The sequence below is a fragment of the Mus musculus genome, chromosome 5 (genome assembly GCF_000001635.26).
Source record: "Mus musculus strain C57BL/6J chromosome 5, GRCm38.p6 C57BL/6J".
Lineage (NCBI taxonomy): Eukaryota > Metazoa > Chordata > Mammalia > Rodentia > Muridae > Mus > Mus musculus.
In genome coordinates, this window is record NC_000071.6 from 67605890 (window position 1) to 67629577 (window position 23688).

Genomic DNA, 23688 nt, shown 5'->3' on the forward strand with positions numbered 1-23688 from the left:
CAACTTCTCAGATTTATGGAGTATCAACTTATTTAGAAGTTTGGTTATTTTCCATTAGCAAATATCATCCAACTAAATTTGAGCAGAGCACCCTCTGAATAAGTCAAATAGACAAGGGCTCTAAATGAGGAAATTAATTATAGCCAGTGTCCCAGGGAAAAGAACCCCTCTGTGGCACAGAGAAATGTAATTAATGGGAGGGAAGTGCCAACAAATCACTCCTTAAAATATTAACGCTATCAAAGAACAGCTGGAGAAGGAGGAAACTTGACCCTTGGGGGACTGATGGAGGGGCCGTGGCTGCTGTACAGTTTCACACAGTTGTGATGTAATGAAATTCCTCAAATCGTAACTTAAAAAAAAAAAGATATTAAGTAGTGTGGCTCTGGAAAAGTTATTAAGCGTTAGTGTGTCTTCGAGTTTGATTATTTTATTATGATCCTTGTAGCTCATATTTGCTGTGGTTTTAAATCTTTTTCTCTTTATTTTCCTGAAAACAAAACCAACCTCCCTGCTGCCCCTAAAAAACTGGTTTGGTTTTTTGTTGTTTTTTGTTTGTTTGTTTGTTTGTTTTAAGCAGCCTGAAAGCCCGGTGACAGCATTTTTTTTCCTATATAAATAAAAATCCATTAACCACGAAATTTCTACTCCACATGCTTCAATTAAATTCTTAGTTAAGGAAATTTGTTTGCCTAAATGTAATTTGGCTTTACTTAACAGTTTGATAACTTATTATTGCCCCCCAAACATTTATTGTGGAGCAATGCAGTTATAATTTTACACAGTCCTACTCAGTAGTGGCGTGTTGGGTATTTATTTTTATATTTAAATAACAATCTCAATATTTAAGACCTGAAGCTAGGAGTGGTTCTTTACCCGGGATGGAATTTAATTTAGATACTTAAAAATAAACCGTTTTATTCAGCACCGAAGTTTTTCTAGAAGCCTCTGGGACCGTGGGCAAGCTGCGGGTGTAATAAATACTTCTGACCGCGTATACTTGTGTTGGCGGTGCTCTGACAAGTTCTTCCATTTGTTTCAGGAGACTTGCTAATATCTAAATCGGTGACAGGGTGTTCAAAGCGTTTGACAAACCGTGTGGCTGAGACGAACGTCCTCACACGTACCGAACCAATAAACCCCGGAGAGGAAACACAGGTTGCAATAAAAATAAAGTCTTGAGGTTAGCACCGGTTTCACGTAACTCTGGCTTCACAAGGCTCTCCCTCGGCTAGAGGAGCCATGCCCTGCAAACAGCCCACAGGGGACACATCATTTAAATAAATGTGTTTCTTTGCCCGAACAGAAGTTCAGATAGGCTCGATTATCATTAATTCTGCTCTTTTATTTCCTTTGCGGGCGCGGAACACCGAAATCCTGGCCTTTGAAGTGAGGCTGGCGGGGCTGACCCGGGTCCTCCCCGGCGCCGGCTCAGCGGTGCGGGAAGGAGGCGCCTGAGCGTGAACTCGTGGAAGCTGGAAAGGAGGGGTGAAGGGGTGGGAGTGAGGTGCAAATGTTGGTGACCCTAAAAATCAGGTTATCGGAATCGAACGAATCCTCAGAATCGGCGGCCCAGGGACAAACTGAGTCTGTGCACAAGCCGACAGAACAGTTAGGGGACTTCAGACGCCACGCTCGTTTTTTAAAAGAAACCCGTGGAACTCAAGCGCGGCGCAAGTCCCCTCGTGAGCTGGCAGGCGTGGACGGAAGCGGGACCGTAGTCTTCCTCATCCTTCTGCAGGTTTTCCCCTGGCTATGTGACAGCTAGGTGGCAGGCTCGGCCTGGTCCCCTCGGGGTCACCGCCAAGGCCCGGGGTAGCGCCGTGGGTGGGGGCGGAGGGGAGACGCGCGTGAACCTGCGGGCGTGCGGACCGCATCGCGGTGCACCCGCTGTGATTAGCTCGCGCGGCGACCCCGGAGGGCGGACTTTCCTCACCCTCGAGTCTCCTCCTCCCTCTGCCTTTTTAAGGGACGCCCTCCAGGCAGAGCTGTCAGCCACCCCAGGCCCTCTGCACTTGGCCGCGACTGGGCTGTCTCCCGCCTGCGTGACAGTCAGGGGCGGGAGCGGAATTAGCCGTTGGTCCCCGAGACCTGCACGTGGAGAGCCAAGCTCAGTTCCCGGCTCTGCCGGGTACCGGGCGACAGCCCACGATTGGGACATTGCCCGGCCCTGGAGTTGGTCGTTCAGGGCTCGACGGCCCGCAAGAATAGCGGCCTGGCCCCGGGTGCTCCTAGCGCGATGAGCCTGGCTAAAGGCGGCCGCTGCTTCAGTCGCAGCCTACGCGGTGGCCTCCCGCGATCCCTGGTCCCCTCACCCTCGCGCACCATGCTGTCCTCCGGCCAGCGGAGCCCGCAGAGCAGCCCACGCCTCCTGCCCAGCCGCTGCTAACCCACGAGAACGCGTTCTTGACCGGGAGGTCAACCGGCCGCGTGGTGCCTCGGGGAGGCGGAACCTTGGTCCCCCGGAGCTCCGGCTCCGCCCTCGGATTCTCCAGCTGCCACCGGGCGCGGGGCGGCGATGGGGGCGCTGCTGGCGTTCTGTCTGCTCGTGGGCTTGCTACGTTGGGGCCCGGCGGGCGCGCAGCAGCCTGGGGAATACTGCCACGGCTGGGTGGACGCGCAGGGCAACTATCACGAGGGGTTCCAGTGCCCCGAGGACTTCGACACGCAGGACGCCACCATCTGCTGCGGCTCGTGTGCGCTGCGCTACTGCTGCGCGGCAGCCGACGCCAGGTTGGAGCAGGGGGGCTGCACCAACGACCGCGGAGAGCTGGAGCATCCTGGCATCACCGCGCGTAAGTGCGGCATCCCTGGGCGGACATGGCTCGCCCACCCGACACAGGCACGCCTTACTAGCTCGGGCCACAAAGTGGACCACCTCTGGGTCTGGGGATTGAAGAAAAAGAGGGTGATCGTATTTCAGGTCAGGGGTCCTATCGCTTTGCAGTTTGGGTCCCGGCTGCACGTGATGCCCATGGTTCGGCCCTAGGGAAAGTTTGCAAGGGTTCGCAGGAACTGCTGGTCTGGCGGGAACCTGGTGCTTCTAGGGTAGACAGCTGGAGCTAGGTTGGGTTTCCTGGGCGCTCTGGTCAAGTGGGGGAACTCCGGAAGTGCGGGTGCCAGGGAACTCGACTCTGATCACCCCCTTATTTTCTTTTGTCGAGTAGTAGCATTTCGTCACTCTTCCAACTTCCTTACAATTCTCTGCATCCAATTACCCTCTCTAGTCCACCCCCTATTGTCACGCTTTTCAGAAACACCCAAGTCTTTGGAGGTGAGGATTTAAAATTCCGGGTCACAGGGATTTCTCAGGCCCCCTATTCTCACGTCGGAAAACACGGGTCAAATTTCCGCTCACTTGTCCACTTGCTCACTTAAGAGGTGAATAAATCAGGACCCCAGCTGAGGAAATTTACACCTTGAAAAAAAAGTTTTCCACTTGAGTTGGAACATCAGGGAAACCTTTTAAGGCTCAAGGCGAAGGTTTTACTGCCAGGAAACCCGAGAAGTGTGTGGAGCTGAGAGCCTGTGTCTCCCCAGGACTGGGAGGTGGCAGTGTGGGGCCTGCACACTCTGATCCCCAGAAAGACAGGGAGAGAGAAGCAGGTCCTGTCGTCCAAATGATAACTGAGAGGAGGGAGGGGTCAGCATCAAACAGGGTTTTCCTCTGGGGTTTAATTTTGGCGGGGAGGGGAGAGTGTTAAAAAGCCCACTTCTGAGGACCTGGGAAGTAGTTTCTAGACTACATAGCAGAAAGCAGGAACTCAGGGCTATCTTAGCATGTTAGAAAAACCAAACTTCTCTGCTTCTCTAGGCAATGCTAAGCCTGCCTCCTGAGTCGGGAGGGGGGTTGTTCTCCAAAACAGAGACTAGAGGATTGGAGCATTCTCCCCACTTACTGAGTCTGAGATCAGGCCAAACCAGATGGATAGTGCTCTGCCTCCTGCCAGCACTTTAACCTCTGGTGACTTAACTACGCTGGGCCATTTTTCGAATTTAAAACGGGCATATTGCCATCAAAGAGTCAGTTTATTGATGACAGTAGCATACAGCTGTTTGACTCCAGTGCACAGGGAGTGCAGGCCAACTTCACCTGGCCTTCTATACCACTGGTACTCACACAGAGACGGAGACAGGGGGGTGGGGGGTGTAAGGGATGCCGAAGAGCTCACAGTTAGCAGCCCATGGGTAGCTGCTACCTGTCCTACCCTGGCTGAGTCTTTAGAAAATATATGTATTTATATCTGGATAAGAGGGAGTTGCTATCTCTCAAGGCCTCTGTGATAAAAGTTCAACCTGATACAGAAAATCAGGCTCGAGAGCCTTAGTAAACCCACGTGTCCAGTCTGCTGCCCGGAAGCTGGAGCCTGCCTCTCAGTGTGGTTCTTTCACACAGGGGAGAGACCAAGGCAGCTGCCCTGATACCTCTGGAAAAGAAAGCCTTATTTCTATCTGCCTTTTAGAGATGGAAGCAAAGGAGAGTTTGTTTGCTCTGCCTTGGGGATGTGCTCAGAAAGAAGTCTGGGTCACCAGTACTGAGAACTACACACTGTTCTTTCTGTGGGTGGGAATGTAGACACAGAGGTATGATGTCTGGAGTCAGGACTGATGGTTTGTGAGATGGTGGGAGACACAGTAAATTGGGGCTCACTGTGGATTGCTTTCTCCTGCTCTTTCTAGAGCTCTGTAACACCCCGGGGCTTCATTCAACAGGCTTGGTTCTCCTGGCTTAGACAGGAAGCATTTGGACAGGAGATGGATTGTCAGTCTAGGAGATGGGTTAGACCTTTAAGTGTCCCACCATGATCAAACCCCTAAAACCTAGATTTAAATGCACATTCATGGTGATCCCCCAAACTTACCCTCTCCCTTCAGTGCACCAAGAGGACGATATAGGCTTTCTGACCTCCAGATGTTCAATATGATGGCTGATTGCTAACAGAGGCTACAGCACCAGTTTGCTTCCTCCCTGCTAGGAGTAGCAAGAGCATTCCATCACCATGGTTTGTACTTTGGGGGTTGCCAGTCACAGGCAAGCTGACAGCCATGATGAGCCTCTGCCTCCCGTCTCTAAGAGGCCAGAGCAGAGGGTAGGGTTTGAGTGACTTGTACCCAGCATCTGTGTATGTCTGTTTTTGCCTTTTAGAACCTGTCTATGTCCCCTTCCTGATCGTCGGCTCCATCTTCATCGCCTTCATCATTTTGGGCTCTTTAGTGGCTATCTATTGTTGCACCTGTTTGAGACCCAAGGAGCCCTCTCAGCAGCCCATCCGCTTCTCGCTCCGAAGCTATCAGACAGAGACCTTGCCCATGATCCTCACCTCCACCAGCCTCAGAGCAGCTTCCAGGCAGTCCAGCACCGCTACCAGCTCCAGCTCCACGGGAGGATCTGTGCGGAGGTTCTCCTTTGCCAGGGCTGAGCCAAGCTGCCTGGTGCCCTCATCACCCCCACCTTACACCACTGGTCACACCATACACCTAACCCAACCGTCCGGTTTCCTGGTATCACCCCAGTATTTTGCATACCCTCTCCAGCAGGAGCCCCCATTACCTGGGAAGAGCTGTCCAGATTTCAGTTCCAGTTGACGGGGCGATGGCTGTGAATAGGCCACACAGGGAAACGGCAGCCAGCCAGGTGGAGTGCTGCTGTCTCGGCCAAGCCACGCTCACTTCTGAAGAGATGTGTGGTAACCCACCATGCTCATGGAAGAAAGGGCTGGAAAGACTCAGCACTTTCTGGTCTTGAGATTCTTGGCTACAATGACAGGAGGTCTGACTTAGCAATCATGGCGAACGTGACAACCTAGTCACCTTTTGTTAAAATAGTCAGCAGCTTGATGTTCAGTTTGCAAGTTGAAAGAAAATATTTTACCAGACAATTCATCTACCCTTTGTAGAAAAACACCCTGTGTTCCTTTTCCTGAGTTGAATTGTAGTACAAATATATACATAAATAAGGACATACACTTAACTGTAATTATAAAGGTTCACTTAAAAATTAACTATTAAGTAAACTCGAAGGGCCAGTGAACTACCTATTTATAATTTTTGGAGCAACCTAACTATAAGCAATATTAGTATGATGAGAACAGTTACTTCTTAAATTAATAACAAACTTTGTTTTAAAATATGAGTTTTCTTTTTCCAAAATACAAGGTTTCACTAACCACCTGGGAAGCTTAGAGTTTTAAATATAAACTCAGACATGCGCTGTAACCCAGATTAAAGTTTTAAATATCTACTCAGACATGCGTTGCAACCCAGATTCTAGGTAAAAACACCTCCCCCGCCAACCTGAGGGAATATTTATTGCAGACTTTTTGTTCAGCAATATTAGTGTTTAAATAGAAGTTGGACAATTGGGTCTTAAAACATTTATTTGTACAAAGAATTATATATAAACGTGAAGATTTGTAATTTAATTTACTTACCACATTGACGGTACTAATTATTTAGAAGTCATACTGTAATTTTGCTCGAAGTCAAAGGGAGGGGAGACATTAGTGTAAGCATTCAGTATTCCACATTTTATGTGCCACTGTGTTTGATGTCTGGTGACGACACATAAGGACCAGGCTAGAAAATAAATAAATAAATTTATCCAGTTTCCTGAACTCTATTTGGGGTTTTCAAATCAGGATTCTTGATTTGAAATTCATCCAGTCATCTATCACCTTCAGTATCCCTGTACCAAGTCAACAGAGGTAGAGGAGGGTTAATTGGCTCCCTTGTTTTCCAGTTGAGGGTCAGAGAAAACCAGTTCGAAGGCATTGCTCCTTAGCCAGGAAGTTAGAGTGGTGCCAACTTCCAGTCGCTTCTCTCTTCCACATGCAAATCTGGTCTTTCTTCCAAGTATTCAAGATTATATAAAAATCAACTTAAGAGATAATTGGATGTAAAGAACAAATGTCTGAGACTGTGCTCAAACCCACACAACGGGATCACCATCCTGGTTGTAGTAGCTCTTCTGTCCTGTTTCGTTGACAGTTTTAAGTTAACTTCCGCTGAGTTCTCTGTTCTAACACAAGTCAAGTGCAGTGCTGAGCAGTTGTGTGTTAACTTATCCAATCCTCCAAACAACTCAGAGGTATTGTAACTACCATCTTACAAAATTGGAAACGGAGGAAAAGACTAAAGTGTTCAACTTTCTACAGCAAGTTAATACTGGAGTCGGTGTGTAGAGAATGCCTCAAACACCAGATTGGCACCTGCTTTAAAATTTATTTAGCTTCTTTTTGAGATAGAGTGTCCCTACATAGCAAGGCTGCTCTAGAACTCACGATCCCGCCGCCTCAGCACCCCTGTACCCACATACTGGGGTTATGGTTGTGTGACGTCATACCCTGCTTTAATGTGCTGATTCTTGGTCCTACTAAGTGTGGTGAATGTTTCTTATTTTGTAATCTCCTTTAGTTGTTGAAAAAATGAATTACAGGCAATATACCTGTAATTAAAATAAACCCATTCAGTGTGCTAATGAGAGGGAGAGAGAGCAAGAACAAGAGCCAGAGGGAGCAGCAAGAGTGAGAGAGAGTGGAAGGGGGAGAGAGAGAGAGAGAGACAGACAGACAGACAGACAGACACACAGAGAGAGAGAGAGAGAGAGAGAGAGAGAGAGAGAGAGAATCAAAGCTTCAGTAGACTCTGAAGGACTCACAGAGAGGTGACTGAGCTAATTTCACCCTCCCATACCCAGTTCCACAGTGCCTGCTAGAGTATGGAAATGCCCCCTCCCATGCTAAGCACGATTCTAGTTTGTCAGTGGCTGTATTTTCTGTTTCCTGCTGCTTTGGAGAACAGAATGCATTCTTTAGGCGCACCGATGTTGAGTGACTCACCGAGTGCTCACATCTATATTTCCCTGCTGCTGTGGGATTCTCCAACCAATCACCTGGCCATATAGTATTTAAAACTAGGATGGTGTTGTCTATGTAATTTATTGTAACGTGGCATTCAGTGACATTGAGTCAAATCATATACTCATGTACTTGGCGACACAAAAATGTATCTTTGTACAAGCCTTCTCTTTGGAAGCTAAGTGGCTGCTAATACTATTTATGATCTTAACATAATAAAGCCATCCCATGGTAATTTTTAGACATGTCTCTTTCAACAAGCCTTTGAATCACATTCCTCACCTTTGGGTTTGGCCCTGGGTGGGGTTGAAAAGTCCAAGTGGAATTAAATGCAGTTCCTATCCCAGAAGTCTCTACTCTCCATCTGGCTGGGACAAGGCAACTAGAGCTTGAGATGGGATGTTGTAGGTGCTTTAGAAAAAGTAGCACTGTAGAGGCCAGGTACGTAGTCCATCGGATACAGTACTTGTACACATCCAAGGGCTTGAGTTTGGGTCCTTAGCGAAATGCTGAATGAGTATGACAGCCTCTTTGTATTTCCAGCTTCCCTACGAAGGTGAAGACAGGGAATTGCTGGCAAGCTGGCTAGCTAGACTAGCTAAATCAGTGAGCTCTAGGTTCAACTGAGGAACCCTGCCTCAATGAATAAGGTAGCGGGCCACCAAGGAGGCACCTGATAATAAGCCTCCTCGGGCTCCCACATACATAGTCCACATACAAATGTGGTACCCCTACAAACACATGTACGCACATGTACAAACATCACACATACATATGCAAAAAGGAAAAAAAAATGGAGAAGTGGTGTCATTCCTTCTCCCAGAGAGCTCACGGTCAGGTAGAAGATGAGCCTATAACCTAGTCCTAGGATGCTTCATAACTGTGGTCATGACAGTAATGCAGGACGTGTGGAGAGAGGTATAGACTCATACTGAGAGCTGTGAAAAACATGTGGAGGGTTTGAGTGAGGAAGACTAACGGGGGGTGGGGTGGGGGGAGGAGAGGCAGTAGAGAAGAGTAATGGAATTAAGAGATCTACGAAGGTAAAAGAGCCATCAGCATCCAGGGACAGACTAGGACTCTTGAATGACACACAACACATCACAAGTTAAGTTATTAAGGAAGCAAAGTGTTACTATATATTCAATACCTGGTTATTTAAAATTGCAATTAGACATTATTGTGAAATTATTATTGTTATTTTCTTTCAATTGCTAGCAGTTTTGTACTTAGAGGCAAAGACCAATTGTTAAGAAGTATTTTGTATTTTCCCAACATATTAAATGCAAGTGGCAGCTTGGAAGTATTTTATAAGGGACTGTGAATTGCCCACATCTTCAATTTTGGACAATTAAACGTGGGGAGGGGGCATCAGTCATGTCATTTGAAATCTCTGAGGACATGCTCACTATGTCCCACTATCACAAAGCACAGTGGCAAGGTATCTGGCTGAGCATTTTATTGTTTTTACAAATAATCAGTCTCAGCATCCTCAAATGATGATCATTGTAAAAACTAGAATCCTACATTTTGAAATGTGTTCTAAATATGATTAGACTTATTAAGCGTCATGCGTTTTCTCGAGACCTTTCTACATTATGTCACTGAGTTTTCAGGCAGTCCTTCCTCTGACGTAGGATGGAGAGATCACAGTAGAAGGTCAACATGTCCCAGAACAGGCAAGATAGGGGAGATAAGATTTGTGTCCTTTGCAAGTCTATGTTCTTTATGACATTAGCCTAGAAGGCCCAAGTTTCTTAGGAAAACAACCCAAAATATTTCTCAGAAAATCCACTGGGGGAAAGTGACTAGGTGCATTGTGTCTTACATGCCCTATAGCATTAGGGTCCTAATAGATATGAAGCTTGTGCTATATTGTGAGAACTGGAAAAGAACCATTAGGGGATGCACACTTCCCCCTTTACATGTGAGAAATGGAAGACACCCAGAGGGGAGTTTGGCTTTTGAGCTTTTAGGTCTGGTTAATTTTCTGGCTCTTGCTTAGAAGAGTCTTTTGGTCATTTGCTCACCTCCTGCTTGTTTCATTTGTAAGATGGGAGTGTTAATAGTTGCTTTGGACTGTCTGGGTAAGAAGATCCACTCTCTCAGATCAGCTGCACTCTAGTGGGGCGGGATCCAGGTAGAAATCAATGGTATGTATAGAGGGCAGGAGAGTTTAAAAATACTCTAGAGTAAAAAACGAAAGCTCAATTGCTGTGGGGCAGCGTGGACCACTGACTAGTGATGGAGAACAGAAAATGAAGACTTGATGAATCACAGCCTCTTGAGAAGTGGCCAAATTCCTATTATTGTCCATTATTGCTCCAGCCTGTGGAGCCCTATGGTTGCCATTAGTCATTTTTCCAGTATTGTCACAAAATAGGTGAGGTTGAACTTTAGAATTTAAGAGGGTTCATTGGGCTCCCAGTTTTGGTGGCTGTTTGCTTTGGGCTCATGGCAAGGCAGCATATCAGAGCAGGAACATGTAGGAAGCAAAGCTGCATCCTTCGTGACCCTAGGGGACAAGCAGGATTGAGGAAGGGCCAGGGCTACCCTCCTTGAGGGCCTGTCTCCAAAGATCTTCCACTAGGCCCCACCTCCCAGTAGTACCACCTGTGGACCGAGCCTTTAATGCACGGGCCACACCCACTGACTGGGCTCTGCATTCATTTTATCATACGCTTTAGGAAACAAATCTTACAGAGTAATTTTGCTTTAAAATTTATTCTCCATTCCAAAGCCAACTGATGATGTTTTGAATTGTCCAAATGGATAGATTGCTTCCTCCTATTTTTTTTCTGCCTGCTTACTCTTTCTTTTTTTAGTGTGAGGAGTTGCATATCACATGATCAGATTGATCTAAATCCACAGGAAAGAAAAATTCCCTAAACTGAAATAATTAAAAGGCTTCCAAAAATATATACAGTTACAACTGGGAATCTGAGACATAACATTAAGCTGGTATCAATTTACTTTTTAAATTTCATATACGTTTAGGGAAAATGCTAATTTATAGGCATGTTGAGTTATGTAAGGGAGCAAAGTGTTACACATTTACATATCTGGTTATTTAGAAATTGCAATTGGACATTCATTATTTGTGAAATTATTCTGACAGACTTCTTGCAATTGCTAACTACCCAGTTTGTACTTAGAGGTAATAAAGACCAAATGTTAGAAAGTATTTCATATTTTCCAACATTTTTTTTATGAGCTTACTTGTGAAATTATCCAGGTTTGTAAGACATTTCTTCATTAGACTAGGGTGGCTATGTTACAGCCATGGTAGCTTTAGGTTAGAGACGCAGTAAGCATGAGAGAACGGACTTTAAATGGAGGATGACGTGTTGAATTAGGAGGGTATATTTCAAGTTTGCTGTTGCCTATAGCAACAGTTGAAGGCATCCTATGTCAAGGTGTCAGTATCAACACACATATATCCCCCCAACACACATATATTCCCCCAACACACATATATTCCCCCCAACACATATATCCCCCCAATACACATATATCCCCCCAACACACATATATTCCCCCCAACACACATATATCCCCCCAATACACATATATCCCCCCAACACACATATATTCCCAACACACATATATTCCCCCCAAACCCTTTTAAAGGGGAACGGCAAGCTAAGTGTGTAAATTGTAATGGAACTCAGAGGTAACTCCTCTATAAACTGTCTTACTGGGGCTTTGCATGAAGACCCACCACCTGGTGCCTCAGGAAGTGTTCAGGAGGAAGGACAGGGGCTCCCAACAGCTAAGTAGACATGGCGTTGTCAAATCAGACCCTTTTCACTATGCCATGTCCAGTACCTCTGTATTAAGAACTCCGATTCTAGCAGCTTACCAAATCCATCTCCACTGGGTGAGCTTCTACCACAAGGTGCTTGTTTCTGAAAAACATGGCACTTATCCCACATGGTGCTTACTCCATGCTTCCATGTAAATCTGGCCCATTTTATTATTTTATGGTTACTTCCTTCGAATGTTATTGGCTAAACCTGCCTCTTTTTAAACCTCTTTTTAAAGTGGGTTTAGAAAACCTACAAAAATTCATCCAACACAAAAGGACAGAGACCTTTTGTGAACTGTTTACTGACAATCTGATTTAAAACGCAGAGACATTTCCAGACAATAAAATTGAAATACAGTCACTTCTCCCCAAAATATTTGTGTTAAATACAAACTACTCTCCTGTCAAATTAGGACTACTTTTCTATTTCATTTAGCCGAATTAATTTGATTTAAATACAGCTGTAAACATAATGTTAAGAAGCTATCAGATGGATACAGCATCTCAGAGTATAGTTACTGTGGCTTTGAACCTCTATAAAGCAACATATATTTGAAAAGTAGCAATCAAAACTTCAGCCAGTTCCTTTATGTAATGGTAAAGTTTATTTTATTTTTTAATAACAATTAGGACAAAATGTTTAAAATTTGCAGTTTAAAACATGCACATTCACAAAAGGCCAATGACACGGAACAGTGCATAGAAATGGTTTTTACTCAACATTTGTAACTATTTATAAAACACAGTGCATCAAGCATCAAGATACACAAACCTGAGAGAACCACTTTAAGCACAGATTAGACACTATCCACGCAGCATGCAGCGCCACCATCTTTACAGCCGTTACGGCGGGAATGGCTTTTCCACGGAGCTGAATGTCTATTTTTTTAAAGCGAACGGCGGCTTTTCATAGCTGCCTTCTAAGGCTGCCTTCTTACTTTTAACTTCATACACTTGCAAAGGCAAGAAATGAGCCAGAGGGTGCTGCAAGCAGCACTCGCTGCATTTATGGCTTCTAGTCTACAACTGAGAATCTCATCTCCACCAGAGCATACTTACCGATGGAAAGTTGCTGCTAATTCAAAGGGAGCGTACAGGCCAGGCCACCTTTCTTCCTACTTAAGGAAGATTGATTTGCTGAGAAGTTTCATGAACTTTCTAAAGGAGAGTTCTCGGAGGGAAGCTAAACAGAAGATTCAATTAAATAAAAAAGATTCAGCCGAATTGGTTGAAACTTGGAAAACAACCCATTTATGTTAAAAAAAAAAAAAAAAGAAAGTCATGTGGAGGACCGATTAATTTGCCCATTAATTCTTCTTAGGTCATGGTAAAGTTTCATAAGACAGAAATAAATATAAGGATTTATACAAAAGCCATGCATTAGTCTGAATCACCTTAAATACTAATTCATGCAAACCATAAACCTATCAAAAAAATACAAAAAACAAAAACAAACACACACACACCAAAAAACTCAAACAGCTGCTCTCCTACACAAAATAAATCAATATGAAACACAGAAGGCATTTATCTCCTTTTCTTAAAATTTAACTGACATTCCACTTTAATAACTGCTGAAGGTTAATTAAAACACAGCAAAGTATAACTAAGTTTCACAAGTTGTTTTATTTTAATGTGAGAAAAATCAGACTATGATATGTTTAAGAAACAATCCAGAAATACTCACAATTACAAAGCATTTATGAGGCACGGAGCCACACAGTGTTATTGTAAGCAACAGACAGAAGGGACTCCACATACTTGCTCACCATGGTGTGAATGAGTGGGGCATTTCCTTAATAAATTTTGTAGCTTAATTATTAGACTAGAGATTCATTTTATGATACAAGTTTTAAGACCAGGAAACATCAGAAAAAAAAAAAAAACCAAGTGTATGATGAACAGGTAGCTTTATAATAGTTACACACTGATTAAAAAGGACGCCAACCCATTGCCTTCTGACTAGCATTCGTTTTCTGAAAGGGCAGCTTTCAATCACAGGTTATGAGTGTGACACTGAGTATAGAACAGACTAACCTATTGTGAGCATCACACCAGCTATCTGGGATACTGAACTGAAAAATTAAAATATATCATCAAATGCTGAGACAACGCCCTGACTCTTTACAGAATCCATTTTTCCTGATGGAAAGGAAACCAACTCACTGACTCTCTTTAATGACAACACAGTCCGTGGCTCCCTTATTTGGCAGTATCCCTTCACTTGCCAGGGTGACAAAGAAGCAATCCAGCAAGTTCTCCCGGCTCCCAGGGAGCACTGAGTGGAGAACCAGCCAAGAGGCACATTTACCATGTTAAAAGGCCTACGTTCCCAAGAACACTGCTTTCCTGCTAATACCTTCACCAATAGTGCATCTTATAGGCGTGATACAGCAGTGAATTGTTAGGTGTATATCTAACACACAGAAAGTCTATGCTCTCCACTACTGTGCGATATCCCAACCCAACACCAACGATTCACCGCCCCGCTTTTCTGGATTGTAAACGTTACAAAGCACTCATGTCAGCATTTACCAGAGTCCCCTACAGGGGACTTTTAAATTGGAGTTCTGTGTTGTTTATTTCAGAAAACATAGGCTTAAAGTCACTTTGACTGCACCCATTCAAATCCATGGTAAAACCATGTGCCTTTTCCCCAGCTGACAAAGGTTAGAAACTTGAGAGTATTAAGTCTCTGTAAACTCACTGCTATAGCAAGTCCCTATTTCAAGTTTTACCCAAATGGCCACTCTCTGTGTTCTTCCCAACTTAAGAACAGAGAGACCAAATTAATGCCTGTCATTCAAACACAGGATCCATGGTCAAAAGGCATATAGAGTCTCGTTTTCAGGGTATGTTGTATAACTGAGTGTGCTCATGTGGAAGAGTTCCATCAAAATAATTTATGATTCAGGATAAAAAGATGACTTTAGATTTCCAGGCAGAGGTCAGAAGATCCCATTCTCATTGACAATGTTCTGAGGCGAGGAATCTGGAGACAGATACCTCTGATGGCGGGGCCAAGGGAAGCAAGCCTTTCTTGGATAACCAGTCATTTTGGGGGGAATGACCTCAATGGTCACCCCCAGAAGGCTGAGAACAACCCACTCTCCAGATTCAGCTGGTGGACAGCTAAGCCTGCAGCCTCACAGTCTGGAAGATCAGCTTAGATTCTATGTTGTGTGGTTCTGCTAGATGCTTTGATGCTCGTGTGGCTGATCTAAGCTCCAAACGGGACCATTTGAGATGTGAAGTGTGTCCACTGTGCTCCCTTTCCAATTACGTGAATTTTTAGAACCTTATCTTCTTTGCAGGGAGTATGGAGACACGATGGAAACTAGCTACAGCTTTAGAGAAGGAAGACACAGCCTAATTTTAAATTCAGACCAAGAAAAGGGGGGAAGGGGAAATGAAATGATTTAATGGGGTAATATGGAGAAAACACCCCTTCTCAAAGCTAGTCCTTGCACACGTTTGAAGGTCTATTTTGCTGGTAATCCACAAAAAGGCAAACAGGCTTTTGAATAGAAGGCAGAAGAGTTTGTTTCGATCTCTGAAGTGTATCTGAAAACTAGAACTCCCCCCTTTTTTTTTATCTTTTAAGATGAAAAAAATACCATAAAAACTGTAGAAAACTGGGTGTGGTTTTTAAACAGCCCCTTCACCATTTACTGTAGGTAGCAAAATAGGCTTTTTTTTTTTTTCAGGCGAATTCATGGAGATGCCAAACTGATCAGCGCGAACACATGTTTGAAAAACGTATCAGTGAACCCTACTTATGATGGTAAGTATTCATTGACTGGGAGGTGTTAGGCTAGAGTAAAATAGGTATTTCCTTAAAACGAGGGAAGTGTGCCCCTTATCTCTCTCGTGTCGATAAGCAGTATGCAACTCAGTTTGGGAGTTGTCGGCTGAGTGAACTGTGAAATAATTTTCAGGCTTAAGCATACGGGTAGTCGCCATGAGACCAACTGTACTGCACAGATCATCGCCAGTGGGAGCGCACAGTGAAGAACAAACAGCACAGGACAAAAGCTGAGCCTATGTACATGACAAAAAGCCCATGCACTATCTCACGGATTATCCCAAAGGTCTTTGGAAATCCCACATAAATATGTAAGGGTAATTTCCTTAGGAGGGGAAAGACTGAAGACGTAGCCACTCAATACACGGCAAAAGCCAGATTTTTTTTTTTAAAGGAACATCTAAAGGAGTCTAACGTTCATCAGAAATGAGAGACAGTACAATTAAAAAAGGAAAAAAAAAGTCAGCATCATAACAACGGTCACACGGACACACGTCCCTCCAACTGGAACAAATAAAAGAAGACAAACGACAGAAAAGCAGTTGTAAGGCCAAAGGTGCAACATCACAGATTTTAGTAGCAAACGCCTGGAAATGCTCAAAATTTTAAGTCACGCTCATGTTTGAAAAGTCAAGCATGCAGATGGTACAGAGATACCATGAAATAAACTTTCTTTTAAATTTCTGGGCAGATGACTACTGAATGAGAAATGCACACACTGAACGTCTTTGGCAAACACTTAGCAAGACACTCTTTGACACAAACACATGTTAATGCCTTGTTTAGAAATGCTCAGTAGAGTGAGCTGTCTTATTTCAGTATATCCCGATAGTCCGGATATTGAGAGTCCTTCCCTTAACATCACTTCTGAGTTGTTGTTTCTTTTGAATGGTTGATTGACTGGTGGTTGAGCCAATGAACGATAGTTACAGCCCCAGAGGGACGGCTTGTGAACACTGACCTGTCCCCATTTTGAGAAAGCACTGTGGCAAGATACAAGGTAATTTCCAATATCGATTTACAAAGCCTTAGCAGGTACTTTGAGGACATCCAAGGACAATGGTATTACAGTAGTCACATAGCGCTATGTCCTTGAAATTCATCTGTGAGATGAGCTCAGATCCACTTTTTCTCCCCATGGACCAGACTGGAATTGGTCAGCAGGTTACAGTGATGACCTTAGACTGTGATGGTTCTCCTCAGAGACACAGCGGGGGGGCCGGTGGCTTAGGCCTGCCAATCACCACTCATCGGGCCTCTGTTTCGTGGTGTCATAGGCTCTGATGACTTCAGACTGTGAGACGATGCCGTTTTCATCTTGAGAGAAAGCATAGCCGTCTGTAAGCAACGAAAGAGCAGATATCAGTTACTGAACTCACTGGAAATTACTGTCAGTTACAGTGTGCCACCATCTCCTGGCAGAGCTGATGCATCGTTCCCACCTTCAGAAGCAAGGGACATTCACGTTTAACATCTGGAAGAGACACAAGTTCAGCAGCAAAAAGGAGGAGCAGAAGGACCAGCGGCTGCCAGTGTACATCCCCTATATTCTGCTTCCCATGACACTAGGCTGAAGCTGGCTAATCGCCCTTGGGCCTCAGAGACGCATAGCAAGAACGTCCGCTCCCTTTATGTTTGCTTTCTTGTGGCTGGAAGGGCTCAGAGTCTGAACATGGCATTGGATACATTTTTAGGCAGGGGCCAAGGGAGTGAGAAGGTTGGAGGAGGTGCACAGAGGGATGTATTAATTAGCTCTATTAAATTATCCTACCATGAGCACACACATGAAAACACCACCCCATTCTCTATGAATAGATTCATGATCATTTGTTATTCTCTATAGTTACATGATTATCTGTTATTCTCTATAAATAGATTCATGATCATTTGTTAACTAATGGCACTGAGTGGGAAAGGAAAAGAACACACAGAAATTGCCAGTGGTGGAAGAGAGGCCTGTTTTCTTATGCGGCACTCTCTTTGCCTCCTAGTGCGTGCACACACACACACACATCACTGATGTTTTATATATAGTTAGAGGGGGTGGGGGGATAGGAGATGACCCCCTAGGGGGATCACATCTTTGGAAAAGACCCTTTGATATATAAAGTCCAAAAGCACTAAAACATGGGCATATATAAAGGAAAATAAATTACATGTGGAAACACAAAATAAAAGATATATTACTGACACCAATAAATTTACTCTAGGGCTGTATATATTATGTTCTCTTTCAGGTCCTTGAAATGTTAAGAGGGTGAGATACCTAATAACTTCTTCCAACTCTAAATATGCATAAATATTTTTGAAGGGGAAAATATATGTTTCTTTGCATTGCATGAAAGCCGAAAAGACTCTGGCAGAGTTATTCAAGTAGGAAAGATAACAACACAGGCAGCCTTTAAGAGTTAAGATTTATCTTACTGTTTCATTTTTAAGATTTAAGGCTCCAAGGAATGTAAAGACAGCAGCATTTTAAAATTTGTTATTAACTGGGAGGTGGTGTAGCCCTTGGGTTTGTTAACCAACCATTTGTGTTTATATAGCACGCTGCACAATTTTAAATCATGAATTTTAAATAGTTAAATGTGGTGCAAATCTGGGATCCGCAGAGCACAGTGGGTTCGTGTAGTCCAAATCCCAATACTCACGAAGCAGGTTCTGCTGCAGGGACTCGGAGCGGTACAGATTCACGTGGTTCTTCTTAAAGACGTTCTTGAGCAGCTGCGCTCTCTCCGTGAGGCTGTGGGGCAGGCACAGAAGTGTGAGACCCACTGTCAGCTCTGGGAGCCCTGACCTCCTCAGGACTAGCAGCAGAGCTAGACAGAACAAAAGCCCAAGAAGCCGCAGTGCGGACTTCTTTTTTTTTTAAATTCTATTCCCCCAGATAGCAAATGAGACCTTAAGTGTCTATAGACACTTCTGAAGCCATTTCCCCCATGATAATCTAAGAAAAATAAGATTTCTGAACCCAGCATCATTATATCTAAATCACACGGATGCAGAATCTGCTTAATACAAGTAGTAAAATGTTACCTAATCACCTACAGTCTTGATGGACTCACTGTATGGATTGTAAATACAGAACGTTTAGAGTTTAAAAGCAGCTATCTTAGCCATACAATATCTTGCTCATACTCTGACATAAAATGACATACTCTGATATAAAATGACATACTCTGATATAAAATAGTTTTAGCTATACTAAAGAAATGAAAAAAAAATACAAAGGCAAAAATCTTAATCCTTTCTAATCAGAAAAAAACCCATTATCACTCCAATATGGTTTAAGTATGTCAATTTCATTTTTAAATACATTAAAAAAATAATTATGTTAGATAAAGCATCAAGAAAACAAAAATCCATAAATGCTTAGCCTGGCCTCCACAGAGAGGTCCACAGAATTGACCGCCCTTTCTTCTGCTACATGCAGTGCAGTGACTCATAGCAGGAATCCAAACATTTGTTGGATAGAAGATTCGGAGCAAATTGGACACAAGCTCACATGCCTCCTCCACCTTACTAATTACAGCATTTCTCTAGTGGCTGATTTATTCAATGCTCTCTGATAGCAAGGAGCAATCAGCATAGGTGGAACGGTGTCCGCGTGAGCTGAAGTGAACGGCCCACGCAAGTGTGTTCTAACAACTGGAAGTGCATTAGCTGAAAAAAACTCCCATCTTGTTCTTCTCCTCACTCTACAAGCTTTAGTTAAGCTGTTGTAAATTATGTCAGTTCTGTGTTTTGCCATCTTTTTTGAAAGCCAGAAATGGAATTATCTTTATCATATACACATACATGAAAAACATCTTCCCCATTGTAGAGATGAATTACATAGACATTTAGGCAAAAATTGAAGGGAACTGTTTAGAAATGTTGACATTTGTATTAATCTCTCTCACATAGTTTTTGAAGCCCAGGGATGCTAACTAGGACTTATGAGATATAGTTTATTGTCACTGGGAAGTAGCTCCATTAAAAATAGAAAATGAATTCATGGAGAAGTCAATACAGTTAGTTGCAAACCATTTCTGCCACACACAAAGGGAAAGGGTCATGTTCAACGAGTTTCTTTTCCTTTCCTCCTTCTCTTTAAATGATCTACGTTACAGCTCTGAGACACTAAGGGAACTAAAATGGGTGACTCCTTCAGGGAGTTTGAGAGTTCGGGCCTTGAGCATGGGTCAATCTGGGGATCACAAAGGAATATTCTGGCAGCTTCTCCCTCACATTCTTTTTTCTAGATTTCAGGGTGGCCTTCCAATATTTGAAGAAGTTTAGGGATGGACTTTATCCTCTATAATTCAGCAATTGAAATACAAAACATGCTGCTTTCTTTTGCTATCTATCCATCCATCGATCCATCTATCTATCTTTTAGCACTGCTTTCTTGGGAAAGCAGCACAGCCATCAGGAAAGAGCATAGACCTTGAAGTCTGGTTTTGACTCAATTCTGAGTCTGCTACTTGTTAGCTGGGTCACAATAGACAAACCTTCCTTGGTCATCTCACTTATAATGGGAGGACAATACATAACACTCTGGCACATAGGGAGGGTTTAGCCACTTGTCAACAAAGTGATTGACACTCAGAAAGTAGTCAACGAGTGCTGGTCCCTCCCACCCATGTCTCCCAGACCCCAGGGATTTTATTAGAAAAGGTACTTTGTAAGGATGTTTTTTTTTTTTTCCCTTTTTCTTTTCTTTCCTTTTCTTCTTCTTTTGATGCCTCCGCTTGTGCTTAACATTGGCTTGGTGTGAGAGAGCTACTGCTGCACATGGATTTTAATTCCTGACACCCTCATTCCACCTCATGCTGAGAAAACAAGTACGTTTTTGTTGCCCTGTTCTTTTCTTGGTGACTCTCTGTTTTTCTGTATCAGAGTCCCCACTCCAGAATATAAACACCATCTGTAGCAGGGTGCTTCATAAATGAGAAGTGATGGTGAGCTGGATATCTCTGTCTCTATCGATCCTTAGGAAATCATTTATCATTTCAAAATTGATGTACTTTTATATCATTCATGTTTATGGGGACTAAGAATACTACTGTGTCCCATTATAGTATGTGGATAACATATATATAGTATATAGTATAGTAAAAGTTTAGGGTGTTTGTTGTTGGATAGCTTTACTCAGTGTGATAAAAGAGAGAAAGAGAAGGAACACTAAAACCACACTAAAACCACATCTATTACAATTCTTAGGGAGCAGTTTCTCTCAGTCTTGTAGGGCCTTTCATTTACATACCAAGATATGCAAATTCCAAGCCTGTTTAATCACACAGTAACTATCAGTTAGACACTGTTGCTTCATTTCTAACTCATGGCAATCATTTAACTTAGGTATTTGCTGGAAGTAAATGAAAAGACATTGTATTTAACTATAGTATTTCTTCTAGAAACACAGAAATATGTTACAGTTGGTAAAAACTCATATACAGTCAAAGAATGTTTTATTTTAAAGGAATTTTGGTCACTTTTGAAGGACAGTAAAGTGGCATTTATTGGTTTGGTGAGCTGGTTAGTTTTCATCAACTTGACTTAAACCTAGGCATACACAAGAAGAGGGAATGTTAACCGAGGAACTGCCTCCGTGAGGCTGGTCTGAGGGCAACTCTGTGGGGGTGTTTTCTTGATTGCTAATTAATGTGGTAGGGCTCAGCCTACTGTGGGCCATGGGCCTGAGCTGGTGTCATGGCACCCTGAGCTGGTGGACCTTGACTCTGTAAGAAAGTACCAGAGAAAGGAAACCAGTAACATTCCTCCATAAAAAGTAGCTGACCAGAGAAAGGAAACCAGTAAGTAACACTCCTCCATGGTTTCTGCCTTCAGTTCCAGCCCTGGCTTCCCTGGATGATGGTAACCTGTAAACTGAGACAAACCCTTTCCTCTATAAGTAAACACACATCTAGTCATGAAAGGGTTAATGTACAGCATGGTGAGAAAGCAGTGCTGCTGAAAGAATGAACCACAACCCTAATGGGCCTAATCTCTGCCTAGGAGGAAGTAATACTCCATCCCCTTTCACGGTAGTGATGGGCACTCTGAAGAAAAGCCCTTACAAAAAATATTGCAAAAATTACTGTGTGCATATGTACATACGTGTTGTGCTGTATTTTTGGCGAATGTTATTCACTAGTGTAGTTGTCTACATGTGTGCATGAACACGTGGAAGGATGGATGGTGTGCCTGTTTTTGATCATCCTCTACGTTTAATTTCTGAGACAGGATCTTGTCAGTCAACTGAAAGCTCACTGAGCAAGGGTCTGGCTCAACAGATGAGCTTTGGGGATCTGCCAGTCTCTGGCCTCACAGCCAGGGTTTATAGTCATGCTCTGCTATGCCTGGCTTTTAATGTGATCTGAACCCAGGCGCTAAAGATTCCATGGAACTATACTGGCAATCCATCTTAGCCCCAGAATAGCTTTTCTATATGGTATTTCCCACAGACTATGTCCTGCCATATTGACATAAATACCACAGGAGAAACTGGAAGATATAATTTTGTTAGTTCTAGGACAATGCCAAAATTGCTTTCCACTAAGAAACAATACTAAGAAGCTGGGAGCAAGTGTCATCGCGTTCCTCCATGAACAAATCATCTGTCACCCATAGTCCCTAGTCTCGTCTATATGCTGAGACTATGCGACAAACAGTGGGAAAGTCGATGAAGCCTGACCCAAAGACCCTGAACTCAGATCTGTTAAGAAACCGATTAGCTAGCTCTGCTGGCTAATGGCCACAGCTGAGTAGCAAACTGTGAGTCTCATTATCATTATTTACCTAGACACCATAAGATACACATCACACATACTCCAGCAATAGCCAACAGTCTCTCCATAACCCCTCACCATCCCCCACACCCCAAGATAGTTTTTGAGTGTGTGCCTATTCAAACACTGTGAAGGGCATGAGACCATCAGGGGTCGTGCTGCATCACTTCCCACCTTATTCTTTACAGACAGCATCTTTCACTAAATTTGGAAACAGGCTGACTTTAGCAAGCCCCGACAATCTTCCAGCCTCCACCCCTCCACCGTGCAGGGGTTGCAGGCATGGGTGAGCACACCCAGCTTTTGACGTGGTGCTGGAGACTTCCCCCTGGTCCTAACGCTTACACGGCAAATGCTTTTCTCCCCTAAGCTGTCTTCCAGCTCTGGCCTCTGGTTTTTGAATTCACCCTGTTTGTTATGGCTGTTTGATAAACATCTAGGTTAGCAGGACAGCTTTCCTGCCCTGTTGCTGTCTCCTGCAGACCCTTCTGCTTTGCCCCTCCTCGAGCTGCTCTTTTAGCAGGAAGCCACCAGTGAGCAGCAAGAATGCAGGTATGTGCTGGACCAGGGCTTGGCTTGTAGTATTTACTTAGGTATAACTCATTCCCGGAAGAAAGCTGAATAGATATTTTAAAAGGCAAAAGAGCTGGGAAAACTGCAGGGTGGGGTGGGGTGGGGTGGGGTGGATATCTGAAGTCTTTTAAATAGAGTAGTTCTATGGGGGTATAATCCGGTTCTTTCTGGTTTACATTCACCCACTGATTTTTCAAACTTTATTTTATGTGTCCTGTGTTTTGTCTGCATGTATGCAGGTGCACAGCCTACATGCTTGGTGTTGGTGGAGGTCAAGAGGGGGGTGACAGAGCCCCTGGGATTGGATTTATTGATGGCTGTGAGTTGCCATGTGGGTGCTGGGCATCCAAAGCAGGTCCTGTGCAAGAGTGACAAGTGCTCTTAACCCCTAAGCCCTCTTTCCAGGCCCTGCTGGTTTATTTTTTATTTAGTGGAAGGGGCTACACACATTGCTGACTCATAGAATGATTAGGATCTGGAGTCCATCATTTCAGTCCTAGGCGACCTTGTCAGTAACTGGTAAATGACAAGGAGGGGTGAATGCAGGCCTTGGCAACATACTTGCAAAGGAGAATATACTCGAAACACAGAAACAGTATCATCAGTGGCCCTTCTCTTCTATTTCTTACTTTATTTAGTTTCATGAGCTAGAATGTTTCTTTACCCTTTGTATCACTGAAAGAGAGAAAACAAAGACAGAAAGAACGTAGGTCCCAGGCCACAGAAAAGGCGCTTTCATTTAATGAACCCTGTGATGCTGAACTATTCTTTGGAGCAGGATCTCTTCAATCAACTGGCCTAGGTTCAAGGCTGACAATTTTTGGGACCCAATCTCTCCGAGCCCCCGTGTTCTCAACTGGACAGGACCTGTTG

At 43.8% G+C, this 23688-nt stretch overlaps 2 protein-coding genes across 12 annotated transcripts in view; one reads left to right on the top strand and one right to left on the bottom strand.

Moving 5' to 3' along the window:
• Positions 1-1993: 1993 nt before the first annotated feature.
• Positions 1994-8098, top strand: Shisa3 (shisa family member 3). The gene is made up of 2 exons (NM_001033415.3): positions 1994-2795; positions 5147-8098. The coding sequence occupies exons 1-2, from the start codon at positions 2519-2521 to the stop codon at positions 5584-5586; spliced, it is 717 nt and encodes a 238-aa protein (NP_001028587.1). The 5' UTR covers positions 1994-2518; the 3' UTR covers positions 5587-8098.
• A 4151-nt stretch (positions 8099-12249) lies between these two features.
• Positions 12250-23688, bottom strand: part of Atp8a1 (ATPase, aminophospholipid transporter (APLT), class I, type 8A, member 1) — a 229346-nt gene continuing 217907 nt past the window's right edge. For 8 of the 11 annotated variants that reach the window (XM_006503703.4, XM_011240698.3, XM_017320623.2 and 5 more), the window contains 2 exons: positions 18121-18212; positions 13272-16807 (listed from right to left, as the gene is read on the bottom strand). In XM_006503703.4, the coding sequence (XP_006503766.1) occupies positions 16710-16807; positions 18121-18212 (190 nt within the window). In that variant the 3' untranslated portion in view covers positions 13272-16709. Of the gene's footprint in view, positions 16808-18120; positions 18213-23688 lie in introns of all 11 variants that reach the window. The other 3 variants (NM_001038999.2, NM_009727.3, NM_001284345.1) reach the window with 1 other exon arrangement.